At 48.3% G+C, this 18219-nt stretch overlaps 1 protein-coding gene across 1 annotated transcript in view; it reads right to left on the bottom strand.

Annotated features, from left to right (window-relative positions):
• Positions 1–10293: 10293 nt before the first annotated feature.
• SYNPO2L (synaptopodin 2 like) overlaps positions 10294–18219 on the bottom strand; it is a 40886-nt gene continuing 32960 nt past the window's right edge. Inside the window, exon 4 of the mRNA XM_009277660.1 lies at positions 10294–16935. Coding sequence (XP_009275935.1) covers positions 14597–16935 — 2339 coding nt within the window. The 3' untranslated portion in view covers positions 10294–14596. The remainder of the gene's footprint in view (positions 16936–18219) is intronic.

The following is an 18219-nucleotide window of genomic DNA, read 5'->3' as shown; positions in this document are numbered from 1 at the left end:
GCCTTTATACCCTGCTTGGAGTAAGGGCATGTATGGCAATGTCCTGGCCTAAAGTTTCCCATTTTCCTCTCTCTTGCATCCATATATCCACTATGTATACCTCACATTGTGCCTATAGCACAGCTCTTATTGTCCCTCATTCGTATCTACCGTAACGCCATGCTGTAAGCTTTCCACTATCCAAAAGAGTGCTGCGTCCTTCACTGAGCCCAGCAGATACACCAAAATGATCCACGGGGGCCGGATGGCCCAGATCCTGCCCCCACACTCCTGTGCCGGTGATCTGGGAGTAACTCCCCGGAGCTGTGCTAGTGTAAAACAGGAGTAGGGGATAGCACAATTGAACTGTAACACCCATTACCTCCTCTAAGAGACTTTGACTTTTTCAACTAATAAGTGCTGGAATCAAAGGAATTCTCTCACACAGAGGAAAAACAAATTAGAGACAAAGGTTATAAGAGAGAGAACAACACAGAATATAACTAGGCACCGCAATATTCATGCCCATAAAAGATCACGTTCTCTTTCCATTCACACTGGTGTGCATCCAAATTAATGCTGCAGGAGAATACGGGCTTACAAAGTGTAATCTAGGTTAACATTTGACCTGAGTGTGTGTCCAGTGCTTTTGAACAGTAAATTAGAAAATGTGATGTGGTTGAAGGCTGAGCTTTAGTAATATTTGTGGCTCTGCCTCCTGGTACATTCACTGCATGTCTTGCTCTGAGAGTTGAGTCAGACAGGGTGTGAAATTTTAAAGGCTGAAATTCAGGTTGAAATCCAAACAATTCTCACATGTGCAGTTTTGCATATCTTACCTTCGTGTGTCAGCTTCCCAATGAGTTTAGTGGACTTTTTCCTTTTAACAGGAGCAGGAGTCCCTGCAAGGGGCATTCCCACAAAGGGTTCTCTGCTTTGCTCTAAACACACAAGGAAATGGAGAATGAAACACTGGAAAGGTATTTCTTGCCTCTCTTTTAGTTGCCATCTACAGTTAAAAGATACACAGCCTTCATTTCACACACAGGTTCTTTTCCACCCCTTCCACATGAAGGAGCTGGTAAATGGTATCATCCCATACAGAATATCATCAGCAGGCCATTGTGGTGTTCTCTGGAGACATTATGACACAAAATATGGCAGCAGGTCACAGCAGAAGCATTGCCAAGGTGCCATATAGCATTGTCATCCAAAATCGGCATTTTAATTGCAACATGGCAGTCTCCCAGTACCCATGTGTGCCACAGTGGTACTCTGTTACCATCTTGTGCTGCAGTAACAGAACATCAGTTTGAAATTTGCTCTATCATAACATATCATAATACCATGCAGTTATCATTAGATGGTAATATATATTTTTATATAAAGATTTTGGGTCTGTCCATGAGTTATTTGGGAGCATTTTGAATAATGTGCAAGTTTGGTTTGGATATTTAGATAGTCCTATTAGAATTAGAATAGGTATTCAGAAAACCACTAGACTGCAAGTTCTGAAAAAAAAAGAAACAAATCAAAACCCTAAGTAATTCTGTCTTTTATGACTGCTACTGTTTCATTACAGAAGGGCTGGAGGAAGAAGGCACAGGCAAACTGGTTAAAGGAAAAGTTGTTCGCCCAAGTTGTTGAAGTCACTTGCACCTGTATCTTATCTATTGATCTCATCGCATATCATTTTGGAGGGGGGAGGAGGGGAAGAGGGAGATTTCTTCTGGTACAGTGTTCCCCATCTCTGTCCCCAGATAGGATGAGAGGTCTGTACTGCAAAGGCAGGGAAAAGTAGGAGAAATCTCAGCAATTCCACTTCAGGCAGCTTCTCAGAGTCCTTCTTGGGGTTTATCACACATAATGTAAGTAGGGCAAATGTCTTGCCTTCACTTCAGCCCTGTCCATGCCCAAACAACAGCATATAGGGGGACAGATCCTCACCTAATACAATACAATACAAAGAAAAATGAGCAAAGACCCGTTGTCTTCAGCAATAGCAGACAGTAACTAACCATCTCTGTCCTTGTGCTTCTTTGCACTTTAGTTGCTTAAAATTTCAGAACTGAAGACATTGAACTATGAGTTATATTTTAAAACTAGCAAGCAAACAGCTGGCTCTAGGAGTTTGTACACTGCCCTTGTTGTGATCAAGACATTTTTATTTCCTATGTATTTTGCAGTTTCATTCCACCATTGCTCCTTTTGCAATGTGATTTTCATGTGATGAGGTGATGGTAACTGCTAAAAGAAGCCTAGCCACAGCAAACCAGCTCCAATCACATTGGCAAATACTCTCTTGGATTAGTTTTTCTTTCAGATTTCCAAGCTTTTCTTTTTACTGAGATGATGCCGATGTAGTTCACATCATAAAAGAGACCATCGTGGTGTATTCCCAAAGCAAGCGTGAGCAGGTGCAGCCATAAAGCACGCACTGCACATTCTCCTCGAGCAGACAGACATCTGCTTGGCTATGTAAAAGAAGCAGGCCCTGCTTGACAGGAAAAGGGCAATGCTGCCAGGAGACAGGGGGGGTGGGAGGTTATGGCCCATCTGATGGGTCATAAGACTGGCAAAACAGAGGGAAATCATCTGTATGCCCCAAATGTGGACTCCCTGGGGTAAGGCAGAAAAGGCTGGCCCTGGTGGGGAACCGTACTCCTTTAGCACACCCATTCCCAAGGAGCAGCAAGGGCAAGTCCATCCCATTCTGCTGTCCTCCTTTACTAATCCAGCAGGATTGAGGAATGGAAAACCTGCTGCATGCAATTGGTCTAGCATAAGGGAAGGGGCAGCAGCCTTTCACTATGGACAGGGTCCAGAGCTACACTGGGACTACTGCTCTTTCAACCACCCCACCACGGGGAGGCTGCTGGAGCCTCAGTCTCCATTCTCCCCACTATCCCATACATAAAGCCAGGGCCACAATTATCCTTTCCTCCCCTAAGCTCTATCCCTTGGTTCAATTCCTCTGTCTTTTTCTGCATCGGTCTTTGCAGCAGTCACTTCCGTGTTTTTGCTGCACACCAAACCAGTCTTACCCTCTCCAGCACCTGCTCTAAACTATTTTGCTGCCCGGTCAACTCACCTCAGGCTTGCAGTGCCAGGCTCAGACCAGCTCACGCACCTGCCCCAGAGCTCGGCAGCAGGCTGCTTCCTCCCAGCCCGTCTCTGGGTGCTGCTGGGGAGGCTTGTCCAGCAGCCCCGCTCACCCAGGGTGCCTGGGCACAGGCAAGCTCTGCCCAGCACAAAGTGCTGATGCGAAGTGCTGTGAATTTGACTCCTGAAGGCTGCTCATACAGGCATCCTGTGGTTATTAATAGCCAACGGCCCAGAGGGCAGAGTCTCAGATAGCAACGCTGCAAGCCCCAAGAAGAGGGGAAAGGAAAAGGTTGCTCCTCAGGCCTCCTGCAGTCACTGTCTCAGTTCCCAGGAAGACCAGGCACTCTGTAGGTGCCTCACTTCTTCCTCCTCTCTGTTCAAATCAGCATGCTATTCCCCTTCCTCCTCCTATTGCATTTTAATGCAATTCATAAAACCTTCTCAATATCCTGTTTGTCAGTAATGCCTCAAAAGCTCTCTGGGGTCTTGCTCTGTTTTACACTCTCCTTCTGCCACCTCCTCACTCCATCATTCAACCCAGTGTCCTCTAGGCTCTCATCATACATAATTTCTAAAATGCCAGGCATTCAAATAATACATCAGAAAGCACAGAAGAAAAATAATTGTATGCATGAAGCAAGAAGTAGTAGGAAAACCACAAAGTCTAGAAAGCTATTTACAGAGTTCTAGGAAGTAGCTGTGTAATGTGTATGGGAAACCCAACAGAAATCAAATAGCAAGGACACTAATTTCTTGATTCATGACAGAAATAGGGTTCATTGCATGTATTTGGTGCAGCTTTGTACATGCAAATGACTCCCCTCCTTTAGCTCCTGTTCATTATGAGGCAACTCCCTGTTTTTTCCCCCATACCCAGTCAGGTTCTTGTTCTAGGATGAAGGGAACATATCTCATTTTACTGGATTACTCAAAGATGCATATACCTTTCAGCTTCTATGTAAAGCAGAAATCCTACAGAAAACATTGTCTTCCTATTCCACATTGGATCAAAAAGTTGTCCACTGAATGAACCTGGAGTCTATTGGGGGGGGGGAACCAAAACACAGCTGTGATTGCAGTAGAAAATCATCTGCACAGAGAATTGCAAGCAAAGTTGATATAAAGAAACATCAGGACAGTCACTTTCCCATTTTCCTAGATTTTGCAGAGTTGTTTTTGCTTGCACCAAAGGCATATAAAACTTCCCAGTGTGATAAGTGGGTTGAAAGCACAAAGCGTTAATCCCCAGTACTGTTTGGAAGATCCTCCATAAGAGTGCTGTAACATACCTATGGGCAATAATCAATCGGCCTTTATACCCTGCTTGGAGTAAGGGCATGTATGGCAATGTCCTGGCCTAAAGTTTCCCATTTTCCTCTCTCTTGCATCCATATATCCACTATGTATACCTCACATTGTGCCTATAGCACAGCTCTTATTGTCCCTCATTCGTATCTACCGTAACGCCATGCTGTAAGCTTTCCACTATCCAAAAGAGTGCTGCGTCCTTCACTGAGCCCAGCAGATACACCAAAATGATCCACGGGGGCCGGATGGCCCAGATCCTGCCCCCACACTCCTGTGCCGGTGATCTGGGAGTAACTCCCCGGAGCTGTGCTAGTGTAAAACAGGAGTAGGGGATAGCACAATTGAACTGTAACACCCACTGCCTGCTCTGGGCACCATCACAGAGCTTCCCGTCTGGTGAAGACATTTACATCTGCACAAAGCTGGAGGGTGTCAAATATTACTATTACAACTGACCATCTGTCCACACTTCACACCCACTCTGCACAAGTGCGGGTGGCCACAGAGGAGCAGGTCTCTTGGTGTTGGCCAAGCCCTACTCACTGCAGATTGTACAAAGAGGAGTATTTTTTCACCACATTTATTTCTCTTGGATTGGTTTAGCACCATGTTGGGCATTTGCCCAGAGTGCCCAGTGCCTGCTGTGAAGTTCAGTTGTGCTCTTTGAGAAGCTGCTCTCCTATTCAAGTTCCCTGCATTCTAAACCCTATTTATCAAGGGAGCTATTGCCTGTCACAAGGCGATGGCATATAGGGGGGGCATAGTGAGAACAGACACAATGTGCTGCTATATTGCTTAAAATCAGCAGCCCTTTGCCTCTCCTTTCCCAAAGGCATGAGGTACAGTTACCTCTTAATTTTAAGAAGTTTCTAGCTCCATTTTGATAATCATCTAAGAAATGAATGTGTTTTATATTATGGGGTGAGAAGCTGAGAAATGCAGCTAACACTATATGGCACCTTCTTGCAGTCACTAGAATGATGCTAAACTCTGCCTCCTCTCTACTTGCTTCCAGCAGCTGTTTTTGGACCAATTTATAGCTGCTGTATTATTTCTCCAGTCACCTCCTGTGCCTTCCTGAGCACAAATTACACCTTAGGGGAACAGTTTGTGCCAGATGGATATCATGTGGAAACCTGCTGGATTTTGAGGCATGGTGTAGCTCCGAAAGATGGTGTAGCTCCAAAAGATGATGTAGCAGGGAAGTATGTGGTTGCTGTTCCCTGCCACGAGCATGACCACGAGGAAGCTGCTCCTCTGCTTCCTCCCACCCCAGGGGTTCACATCTGCTCCAGCAGGCAGCTGCAGGGACAGAGGAGCTGAGCAGGCTGGAAGGGGAGAGAGCGCCCCATGGCTAGTTGGTAATTGGAGGTGAGCAGGGAACGGATGTGAGCCCTCTTATAAAACTCAAGAGAGACTACGGAAAAGCAATAGCAAGGAGATGTCTAGCATGGCATGTGAGGATCTCAATCAGGATATGAGCAGGCATGCCCAGCAATTAGGACCAGGAACAAGGCACTGACAGCAATTCAGGGTGAGCCAACTCCAGGAGACAGGACTCCTCTGTGGATCCCCAGCCCAAAGGGCAAGAGGCAAGCAGGGTTAGGGGCAAGGCTAAGGACCTTGAAGTCCAGCTTCAAGGACTGATGGGAACTGTGGTCTGATGGGAGCAAAGCATTTGTACGCCAAGTCAAGGTCTCATTTGAGAAGTAGGCAGGGTGGTGAGGAACTGGAAGTGAGACAGGTTGAGCAGCCATATGAAGGAAAGTAAGCTAGGAGTAGAGAGTACAGGGCAGGATCTTTATCCAGGGCTCAGAAATAGTATCTGGAAGCTGAAATGATCAAATGGGGAGATTCCTTTATTCCCTAGATGCTGGTGGGTAGTATTTATGTTCCTGGACCAATCATCGGACTCCTCAGAAACTCCAGTAGCAAAATCCAAGGTTTAGATCAGCCTCTTGTCCAGGTTTTTCAGTGCTGTTGTGTCTGTGGCTGTCACCAGGCTCAAATTCTGAAGAGACCTTGGCCACCTCCACTTTGAAAGATAATCCATAGCCCTCATTCAGTGCTATGTGAAGTCCCGTTCTGTCCTTGCAACCCTGATCCTCCAGAGGTTATTTTCATCTGCATGTGCATGTGCACTGGGTGGGACACAGGACCTAAGAGTGCAGCTGGAGTGTACTGCACAGAGCCTGAGCCTTGAACCCAGAAGGAATATAAGAGAGGGTTTATTCTATTAGTGTGGCACCAGGATTTATACGGTGATTTGGATAAAGCAGTCTTGAGTCTCACACTTATGCACCAAGGCACATCTTTAACTGAGATTCTCACCTCCTACTCTACCTTCAAATAAAATTATATGTCTCCATTTTCAGTTACCAGGCTGAGAACTAAATCCTGCTCCTTTCTCCTCTCTATGCAGTTTCTCCTGAGAGAGAGAAATGTCTAGTTCACTAGTCTAGAAATGTCAATGGTGGGTCTAGCAGTGACTTCACTTGTGCCCTGCCATGGTGCCAGGTTCAGCAGCTCAGTGGCTTTTTCCACTGGGAATATTGTGCCAATCTGGTATCTCTGCCATAAGTAATATGATGAACTCAGCATAGATAAGAAGTTACGTAGAGCTCTTACTGTTATCTTACCCACTCATGCTACTCAGTGCTCAAGGTTTTACATCATTACAAGCCTTGCTTGATGAGCTGTTTTAGTTTTGGTTTGGGGCGGAGGGGTTTACCTGGAGTGTGGTGAGGTTTGGTGGCTAAATTCAATCTTTGCTTGAGTACGTGGAGATTCCACTTAGGTCAGCGGGGTAGTACATGTGCCGCCTGTAGAACATTTCAGCACTTCAGGGAGGAGCTTTTAATCATACAAGGAACTGTCTGTATCTCACTGTGGCCACCTCCCTCTTTCCAAATATACCCTTGGCTTAAGTGGCCTTAGGAATAGCCTGCACAAAGCTTTGCTTTCTCTGACTTGTATCTTCAAAATTAATTTATTTTTGCACTGCATTCTTGTGCACCTAATTTCAAATGGTCTACCTTCAAATCATTGATGTCTGCAAAATCATTTCAAGAGCAGCAGATGAGATCTGCCTCGTTACATGGTGCTAGATGGACATAAGCAGTAGCTAAGACAGGCGTTATCAGCAGGACTGTCTCCTCAGCACATTTTGATCATGTGGAAGTCTGGCAAACAGCGTCAGTCTGGCAAATAGCCTTCACCATTTTAATTTTCCAAAGATAGAGAATTAAACCTTGACGCTGCTCCCCTTTTTCCCTGGAGCCCAGGACTGATCTGTGCTGAAAGTATTCATAAGCAGCGGATTTCAACATGATTCAATCTGTTCTGAAAAAAAGTTGCAAAACTCTTGATTTGGCTTTTTTTTCTGGTTGTTTCTTATGTTGAAATACATCATATATAATATTTGTTACTTTAAAATATTTCATATATGCTTAATCTCTTCTACTTTTACACAGACGTCAGGAAGACTTGTCAGTATTTTCTAGCACCACACAGTTAATGCCAGGCTCCCTCCTGCCGCTAAGTGGGCTTAATGCACTATGAGATGTGGGACTGGGACAGAAATATGTAGGATTTGATCACAGAGCTGGAGTGTGTGTTGAAATTGCTGGCGTGCCCATGGTGTGTTATTTGCTGGGCAGCCTCTTTGCCTGCATGCCCCACATGCTACCACCCAGGAATCCCCTCCAAGCTACAGCAAGCCTCTCGCTGCCAAAACTCCCTGGTATGAGCCTGGCCTTCTCCTCTGGTATGTGGGACTGAGCAACGCCATATGTGAATGCCAAAAGAGGATAGATTAGGAAGAAAGGATTTCCTAAGATTTTAAACCCTCCAGATTTAACACCACATCAGGTGAATGCCAAAACCCCAGGTAACTCAGAGAAGAACAGTGGCAACATCTAGTGGCCGTTGAAGCTATAGGTCTGTACTGCCTGGGAATACCCTTATGCTTCCTACATGCCACATACTTGCCCTGCTGTGCTCTTTGCTGGACACTTCTCCTTCCATCGGGTACGATTGTTTGGGTGTAGATATCCCCACTAGGCACCTTACTATTTTCTGGTTTTAACCTACTCTCTGAGTAGGGCACTGAAGTCCAAGTTCATCCCTAGCCTGCTGCATAGCTGTTCAATAATCCTTCGGCTTTGCTTTGGGCCAGGAGCCTCAGGGCTGGCTCCCATTCCACCTTTGAAAGTCTGTTTGTCTGGCTCCTTCTGACACGATCTGCTGTGAGAAGAAATGACTTTCACTTGAGAAGGTTGTAGAGTTGCTGTGCCCTGGACACAGCAACTGTCCTGCAATGTGTCAAACCATCTGGAGTAGCTCATAATCCTACTATGTCAGCTTTATTAAGCAAAACAAGATGCAATCCTAATCTGCAGCCTGTGCATCTGTAAACTTACTTCTTTGGTAGCTGTGCTTCTGGTTGGACAGAAGCTCAGGTTTGGCATCAGCAAACATCGCTGCCCCTTTGTGCATTTCCTGTCCGCAAACCAATCAGAAATATGCTGATGTGCTGGTTTTGGCTGGGATAGAGTTAATTTTCTTCATAGAAGCTAGTATGGGGCTGTGTTTTGGATTTGGCTGGAAACCAGTGTTGATAACACAGGGGTGTTTTAGTTACTGCTGAGCAGTGCTTACACAGAGTCAAGGCCTTTTCTGCCTCTCACCCCACCCCCACCAGCGAGCAGGCTGGGGGGGCACAAGAAGCTGGGAGGGGACACAGCTGGGACAGCTGACCCCAACTGACCCAAGGGATATCCCACACCATAGGATGTCATGCTCAGCATATAAAGCTGGGGGAAGGAGGAAGGGGGGGACATTCGGAGTGATGGCGTTTGTCTTCCCAAGTAACTGTTATGCATGATGGAGCCCTGCTTTCCTGGAGATGGCTGAACACCTGCCTGCCCATGGGAAGGAGTGACTGGATTCCTTGTTTTGCTTTGCTTGCGCACGCAGCTTTTGCTTTCCCTATTAAACTGTCTTTATCTCAAATGACGAGATGTCTCACTTTTCTCCTTCCGATTCTCTCCTCCATCCCACCAGGGGGGAGTGAGCAAGCAGCTGTGTGGTGCTTAGTTGCCTGCTGGGGTTAAACTACGACATCTGGATAGTCCCAAGACCCACCTCCAGACCACTGCACAAGGGACCCCTCCTTGTAATTAATCTGAAAAGCATCCACAAAATTGTACCTGGACAAGTGTCCAGAGTCTGCAGCCTAATCCTACAGCTGACCCCAGTGTCTCCTGCAGTGCTCAGGAATTGCTGTCTGTGAGTGACATGCATCTGGGAAAGGCGACCTGCTAATGCTTGTCCTAAACTGAGCACAATGAACCCCTCAGGACCCAGAAATTGAGTAGACTTTAACATGAATTGGGTTAGGGTTAGAGTTAGGATTAGGCTTGGAGCCTGAGTATGCAATGGGATATATTTGATTTTCTGGCTGATTTGGTTTTCTGATCTCTTGGTTAATATTAAGTTGAATCATTCAATGTGAGTTTATATTTGGATTTACCAGAGCTGACAAACTTCCATTGGTACCAGATTTACAAACAGAGGCTAGGGTTTAGGTTAGAGCAGGCTGAGGGGCAGGGCTGGGGCAGGCCAGCTGGGGCTGGTCCATAAATTTCTTCACCCTGTCAGTGAGTGAGTGTTTTATAGCCTGTAGTAGCAAAGTTTTGGATCTCACTTAAGTTTTTGCTTGCATGGGGCTTTTTTAATGTATAGGGGTTTTAAGTCCAACTTAGGTGTTTAGACATTCCATCCTCTTTTAGACTCCTTTTATTCTCTTGGCCTTAGTAGTTGGTAGTGCTAACTGCATGTGCTGTACACATAGCAGTTCCTCCTGGGTGCCAAGCAAAGAAGGTGACAAAATGCCACATGTAAAGTGCATATCACAAGTTTATTCTTCTGCACAAACAAATAGAAAGTGACTGTAAATTGAAAAAAAAAAAAAAGACAAAACAGAAAAGGAAAAAAGGTATTTCCATAAACAAAGATGCCAACTCTGTTCTTCTTCTGGGGTCACATCTTCCACCAGACAGAGCACTGCTGCTGGGCTCCCACCTTCAGAGCACTGACGAGTCTCTTCTAGGAAGAGGGTCTAGTAGGGGATGCTGGATATTGTAGCAGAAAGGGAGCATATTCTTTCCAAGGGATAATCTTGGCTTGCACTGTGCTCATGTCTGGTGATCAGTGACTCCTCATCACACCAGTCTCTTCCGAGATTCTTCCTCTCAGCTGCTGCAGGATCTTGAGGTTATCTCTGGCAAGTGTTCCCATATATTCAGAGGGAAAGGACTGATACTTCTGAAGCAAAGGTAAACCCCCAGAATTGCCATAGCTGCAATGTGTAACCTGCAGCATGCTAGAGAGGAGGGATGATAGGCAGTTTTAAATCAGGACCCACGCAGACATCTTCAAATGCTTAACAAGGGGACACTGGGGTTTGGCCTACCACTGCAGCTTATAACTTAGCAGGTGGGAGCTAAAACTTGTCAAACAACTGTTAATGTCTGTGCTTGTTCAACAGCTGAGGAATTAGAAATTTGGAGAGGCTCAAGACAAGCTTACATGGTTCAAAAGTATTCCTCATAACCTCACCTGTGACCTTTCTAACAGGCCAGCCACAATATTTTAATGAGCAGACACTAGCAGAGCTGCTTGAAGCCAGGAGCAGTGCAGGTTTCTTCCTTATAGCTTAGCAGATGCATCTCAGTATTATTTCTCATCTCATGCTACTTGCAGCCACAGGCCTTATTTGGGATACACCGCAAGCACTGTAGGCCTCATCTGCAACACCCTCTGCTTCTGCAGATCAAGTCCTGTGTCAGCATAGGATCCAGAAAAGATCAGGACAGGCTGAGATCCATCAGACTACTTTGGCTTTGCTTCTAAACATAGCTTTGAACCAAGGATGTTAGAAGTGAAGTGCAGGATCCCCAGCCTCCTGGTTCTTTTCCTTGCTCTGATGTTTAATATTCGTTCTCCAATCCAACTTAACTTTATTTCACCTCCTGCCCATTACATTATCAGAAATGATGGGCCAAATGCAGTTATTCTACTCACTTGGGTCCTGACATCTAACACTCAACAGTGTTTGGCCATCACTCCTTGGCTTGTATCAGTGTCTCCCAGAAGTCTGGAGTAGGACCACTGAAATACTAACCACATGCAATCTCCCTTACATGCCAAGGCCAGACCTCTCTTTTTTTCCAGTGGCAAAATGAATTTCCCAAGACACTCAGGCTTTTACTTACCTTTAGGGGCCTGAGGGAAAGGGACACTGGAGTAAGATTCAGACTTTCTGAGGTTATTTCTTCATTGCAGAATTATCTTGAGCACCCTTTCTCTGGTCCACGCAACCCCTCTCTACACCCAAGTTCAGTAATGCTTTCAACCTGGGCTAGCTTGTCTGTCTAAGGCTAGTGGCTAAAACCACTAGCCAGTGACAGACAGCACTCCACAAGGAGACTAGAGAGGAAGCTTTTGGAGCACTGCTAGTCCTTGAGTTCCTTCCCACAGCTTTCCTAGAAAAACAGAAGACTCCTCCTCCCATGTTTGGGAAGAATCACAGAGATTCAGCTTGCTACAGCATGCAGGATTTTTTTCCAGAAACACTGGCAGTGCAATGCAGCACAGGATGAATGAGAATGTAATCATCCAAGTTAGGTTTTGTATCATGGCTGCTCCCCTTCACCAGAGTTAAGTGGATTCTGGTGATCTGAATTAACTCTGTGGTGATGACTTGTCCTAAGACCTCCCATCTGGGGCTTTCCAGGAACACATACAATCACCTCATCAGTTCAGGTCGGCTGCTCCTACGTCATACAACCAGGTGCAGCACCTCTTCTGGCTCAGCCACCCCTTTGCTCATTAACTCAAGGCATTCCCAAAGGTTTTCTCTCCATCCTCTTCCCATGGCTGATAGTCTGCCAAGGTGAGATGTAAGTGCTGTCCTCCTCCCTCCCCAGCATGCTCATCCTATGTTTCAGGGCCCCCAGGAATGTGCACTACAAACACAAGCCTAGCCAGAGTGTGAAGGATTCAAAGGCAGGATTGTGTATTACTTTTCCTTTTCTCTCATTCTCTCCCCCCCAAGCTTGTCTGGGACTAGAGCTGCTAGCTAGGTTCTCCAGCCCCCTTTTTCTTCGTGGGAGAGCACATGTGCAAAATCTCCAGGTGCTCACAGAGAAGCACTTTAGAGCCGCCAAGAAAAAGTAGAGCCCCCAGCTTTTGTGAAAAGAGCTACATATTGTAAGCTCCAGCTGCGCAGAGGAAGGTTGGCTTGAACTTAGTATGAAACCACACTAGCTGCACTGCTTACAGACGTGGCATCAGCCCCATTTGCACTCCATTTGTTCTCCCGAGAACCTACAGTTTTGTACATCCAAAGTTTGTGCTCAGTCCAGTCAGACAATGGCTTGAAGGAGAGAAGCAAGTCTAATGAGATGGAGACAAGTCTCAAGCAGGGCTATGAGACCCTCATCCTGCCTCCAGTACTCATTCCTGAGGGTCTAGCAAAAGGCTGGGCAATCCCTGCCCAAGAAGAGGTGGCAAGCCCCTTCCCTGCAGCTGGGGCATCTGATGTGTTTGGGAGCCAGTGCTTCAGGAGCAATGCTTTCTTGGTGTACTTGTGGAATCACACTGTGAAAGTGGCTGCTGCAAAAGGGGGAGCACAGGCAGAAAGCAAATGGCAGGGGTGTGTGCAAACCAGAGCACAAATGACATGCACACACACATGCACAGTCCCTACTAATATCCTGAATTCTTCCTTGAGAAAGGGAATGCTTTCTTCTTGTATGCCTTTAGTGTAGGGATTAAGCCTGAGGCTAGCCTGGGACATTCAAGGAATAACCAGTCCTGTTTCCCCAGCATCGCCAGCAAACTGAGCTTTGTATGTGTGTGAGAGTGCAGATCCCTTGGGACCCTCAGAGCACTTCAGTTCTTACCAAATAGACCCCAAGGATACTTAAATTATTTAGTATGAAATTCTACTTGTGACTTTCTGTTTCGCTGTCCTCCACTTCCATACTGACAGCGTCTGTAAAGGGGCTCCGTTTTCCAGCTCATCACAGAGTTTTCAGCAAGTTTTATGTCATGACCCATTGCCAATCTAGCCACAGTTCTGTCCTAACCTAAAGAAAAAGATGATGTGCAAATGCGTATTCAATCCTGTCTCCTTTTAAAGCCAACTGTACCTTCTCCCACGCAATCCTCCTTTGCACTTACAGCGTCTGTATCCTGTTCCAGTGGGACTAATGCTGCAGGACCTTCCTTGCGCCAACCAGCCACTGCCCGAGTTTAGCTTTGTCTTTGCGTATCCCCAAAAATTGATACTTCCTTCTGCGGTTCCTCCAGCTTGTGCTAGCCCCATCAAGTCCGTTCAATGCCCCTCTTTGGCAAACTGCTCCGAGACCTGCTAGCCATGTTTAGCACCAGCTAGGATGACTCTCCGTTTTACCCCCAGCCCTGGTGACTGGAGGAACGGGCACACATGGCCACCCTCCAGTGGTGGGTGCCCACGCATGTATGCGCAAACACCCCTGCTCACTCTGCTCTCTCGCCTCCTTTCCCATGCCCCTCTGGAGGGGCGTCTGGGAGAAGTGTCCAGGGCGAAGCCCCACTTCTACTTTCACTCCCTGCTGAGTGCTGCTGTGTGCATGTGTGTGTGCACCCACAGGTGCGTGTGTACAGACTGACAGGCTCAGAGAAAAGCAGTCTAATGGGGAAGCTAGGGCTTCTGTACTGTAATCCCACCGCTCACCCTTTCTTCCTGGAAAGCTCTTGCCCCCCAGTCTCCCTCCATTCAGGGGTGACTCCAAAGCCCTTGGGAAAGGAAAACCACTACTGCCTACATGTCCTCATGCGAGACAGCCCCTGCCATTCACCCCCTCCAGAGGTGGGTTTTGCTGCTGCGTGCAAGTTCCCTGTCTCTGTGTACCACACATGTGCTCTCTCTCCACATTCTTCCTCCTGCTGTAGCCACAGCCAGTAAGCCTTGCCATGAAGCTGCCCATCTGAGAGCAAGGGGAGGCTGAGGGAGAGGGTGGTGCAGAAGGGGCGTAATTTTTTTTTTCTGTTTTCTTCATTTTGTGTCACTCATCCCAATGTACTGAGCTGACATGAAAGACAAAACGAGCACTACCTCTGCGGCGCCACGGACGGGATGGGAGGGGTGCCTGCCTCAATGGTGGCCAAAGCTCGGCCTCCACACATTGGCCTGCATCCCCGTTCTTGCTGCTGAGAATTTGGGCCTGGCCACCTGAAACCGAGAGGCTGAGGCTGGGTTTGGGGAAGGCCCCTGGCCTGCCTGACCGGGCTCTGGGGAGCTCTGGTATGGTTTAGGGGACTGGCTGAGCTCCACCTGGAAGAGCGCCGGTGTAGTGGGGGCAGAAGAGGCCATTTCTGTTCTCCACACTGGCTCATCCAACGTGGTGGCCGAGCGGGGCACAAGCACAGTGGGTGCCAGGCTGCTTGAGGCTGGCATGGGAGCCGGAGTAGAGAAGCGACGAATCTCCTGGGTCTTGGCTGTTTTCACGGGGACCTGCTTGGCTGCCATGAAGGACGAGCTAGCCTGTGGGGCTGGCTGACCAGGAGACTCCTGAATGCTGGGGCTTGGGGGATCCCCAAAACAGAACATGGCTGACTTTAATTGATAGGGCTGGTGGCGCATTAAATCAATGACCTTGATCCCTGATTTCTGGCCAGGTGCCTTTTTCACTTTGCTCTCTGCTTTGCTAGCCTGAGATTTGCTGGCTGCCAGGGGATAGAAAGGGGAATGCATTGGGTTGTAAGCTATTGGAGGGGGAGCACGGATATTGGGTGAATATTTCCAGGACGAGGGTAGAGAAGGGGAAGGAGAGGGGGTCCTGGGCTTGGACTCTGGCTTCGGTGGTGTCTCCACCACATATTTGTCCATGCGGCTCTGGCGTTTGGCAAAGAGCTCTGCCCCCTTGCCTTTAAGCTGAGGCATGTCCTGGGCCCCATTTACCAGTCCAGCTTCTTGCTGCTGAGGCTTAGGAGCCACTGGAGGTGGGGTCTTGAACTTGCGGCCAGAGGACTGCATGAAGTTGCAGGCCTCAGCACCCAGGCTGAGGAAGTCCTCCTCAGGCCCAGACTCAAAGCCTGCCCCGGGGTGGTCACCTTTCGGTTTCTCATCCAGGTTCTGCACCAGAGACAGGAGCTCAGGGTTGGGTGAATTCTTCTTCTTCTCCTCAATCTTACTGAACATGGGTTTCTTGTTGCCCCGCCGGCGAGCCTCCTGCAGGATGCCTGTGCGGGGAGCCGGCACGGCAATCCTCTGCTCCCTGGAGGTTAAGGGCTCAGAAGGAGGTCGTGGCATTGCTGGTGAGACGGCAGGAGAAGGCTGCTTTGGCATGGGGGAACTGCTTACCGTGTGCTGTGATGGTGCTGGACTAATATACAGAGAAGAAGAGGCAGTTCCAGGGACTCGTGGCTGGGATGCTGCGGAGGCCACCTCCCCTCCTGGCTTTGAGGGAGTTGACAGAAAGATAGAGGTAGTGGATGTCCGGGCAGTGTTGGCAGAAGGCTTAGACTCTGGAGGACTTCCTCCCCCTCTTGACTGTGACTCCAGTGGTGGTGTTGGCCTTCCTGGTGCAGGAATATACAGAGATGTGGAGGAGCTGACTGGACCACGGTGTGTTGGCACTGGTGCATTGGCAGGTGTTCCTGGAGCCAGAGGCGAGAAAGGAGGAACCGCCATGCTTTGCCCACCCAGACTTTCACTAGGTTTTTTGGGTGCAGATGGCCTGAAGATGACAGAGGATGTTGCTGGGCGTTGGCCAGAAAAGCCAGGAGTAAAGGGCCGTGCAGACCTGTTGAACATGCTGCTTGTGCTTGCAGAGAAGGGGTCGGGGGTGCTTGGGGGAGGCGGGAAGAAAGTGGGGCTAGGGGGAGCCAGGAGCTGAGCAGGGATGGTGGCTGGCTGTTTGCTGGGCACTTGCATGCCTTCCAGGTGGATGCTGAGGGGCACGCTGTCTGCCTTCTGTGGCACAGGCATATCTCCGTTCACCGTGCCCTGCTGTGGCTGGGCAGCTGGGACAAGCTGGGGGCTCTTCTGCACAGGGACTTTCTCGACTGTGTACTTCCCAGCCCGTTCCCTCTGCTGCTCAAATAATCGTGCTCCTTTACCTGAGGCCTCACTCAAACCTTTTTGCTTCTTTTCCTTCTGTTCAGAGTCAGACTTGGCCTTTTCAATGTCCAGGTAAGTGTTGTCCCAGTCTGAGTGATTAGTTAGGCTTCGGGCATCAGAGAAACCTTCCTCATCAAACTCAGACTCACTAGTTGGAAAAACTCCGTCTTCCTCCTCGTAGGAGCGGTCTTCGTCGACACTCCCAAAGCTTACCAATGTATACTTCTTGGCCCTCTGCCTCCGCTTCTTGAACATCAGCACCCCCTTGGAGTGGGGGTTGGGTGCGTCTGTCAACAGGGATGCAATGGTTCTGCACTTGGTTTTGGCTTCTTTCACGTTCTTCTCTTGGATGCTCTCGTGGCGGTTGAGCTCTGCAAGAGACAAAAAGAGGCAAGCTCATTGCTCAGCAACAGGCTGGGTGGGCAGAGGTGGACAGTGATATGGCTATAGGTATTCTAGTGCCCATACGAGGAAACACACTGTCACCCCCTGCCCTTCTTTTTCTTTCCTACCTTTGCTGATAGTGTCTTTAGGAACTGCTGATAGAAACCCAGGTGCAGTTTTCTCTTTCCCTGCAAACAATAGAAGTCCGTGCAGGTGTGGGGAGGGAACTTCCCCCACTCTGATGGATGGTCTCTGTTTCCTGGTCAGACCTGGGATTTCCCGTTTCTGCAGCGTGTGGCCAAGAGTCCCAGGCTGTATCTCACAGCGTTTTTACAGTGCATGCCCTTGCTCCTGGGAATTTTTACCATTTACTTATCACCCTGAATGTGGAGCCCTGCTTTTTGTAGCCCTTCCTCCTCCCATATGGAGGATTCCCAGGAGCAAGCAATCCCTCTGGCGCTGAGAGTTTGGGAAGCAGCCGCTGCTACTGTTAGCACCCATGCATATGTGCAATGGGAGAGGTGCTCTGCAGGCACAGCCGGGCTGCTCCTGCTCTGGGCCCTGCAGTGCCAGCTACAGAGTCAGCGTGTCTTGCAGCAGCACTGCGTGTAGGGCTGTTCACTGCTCTCTGCAGTGGCCCTGCAACAGCAGGAGGCATGTTTTCACCCTTGCTGCAGTCCCTTGCCTGTGCCCCATGCCCAGCAAGGAAGAAGAGCATTTGCTCCTGAGCAAGAATCCCAGACCTCCACAACTGATCAGCCAGGCCAGAAGGAATCCACTTAGACAGGCTTGCTTGGAAAAGCCAACACCTGTTGGGACACTGGCATGAAAGTGCGGGATAATAATTTTCCACCTGCTCTGCCAGCCCAGTCATCAGTAAAGCCCCAGGGAGGAACGTTGTGTTCTCTGCCCTGCGTGCAGGGAAAGCAGGGGGTGAACAAGATTCAACAGTAAAACCAAACTCAGCTGCCCTAAGGAAGCTATGGACATGCCTTGAATCAGTGTTCAAGTGACAGAAATCAGCACTAACCTTGTACAGGAAAAAAAGAACATACCTAAACCATAGACTAATTTCTGATTTCTTGCATTTCATCCTTTTCCTTACTCCCATTGTCTTTTTCCCAGCATGATAGTACAGATGAAACATCCATTCACTGCCTGCATCTAATAATCTGTCAAAAAACTGTGTAGCACCTTGTCCAGCCCTGACATTCTCCAGAAAGAGGTACAAAATTATGCCCTGCTGAAGGGAGGGGAGGGGAGGGGAGGGG

This window comes from Aptenodytes forsteri, unplaced genomic scaffold (genome assembly GCF_000699145.1).
Source record: "Aptenodytes forsteri isolate BGI_AS27 unplaced genomic scaffold, ASM69914v1 Scaffold15, whole genome shotgun sequence".
In the NCBI taxonomy this organism is placed as follows: domain Eukaryota; kingdom Metazoa; phylum Chordata; class Aves; order Sphenisciformes; family Spheniscidae; genus Aptenodytes; species Aptenodytes forsteri.
The sequence above is the reverse complement of the archived record's forward strand: the minus strand, read 5'-3'. Positions and strand labels throughout refer to the sequence as shown.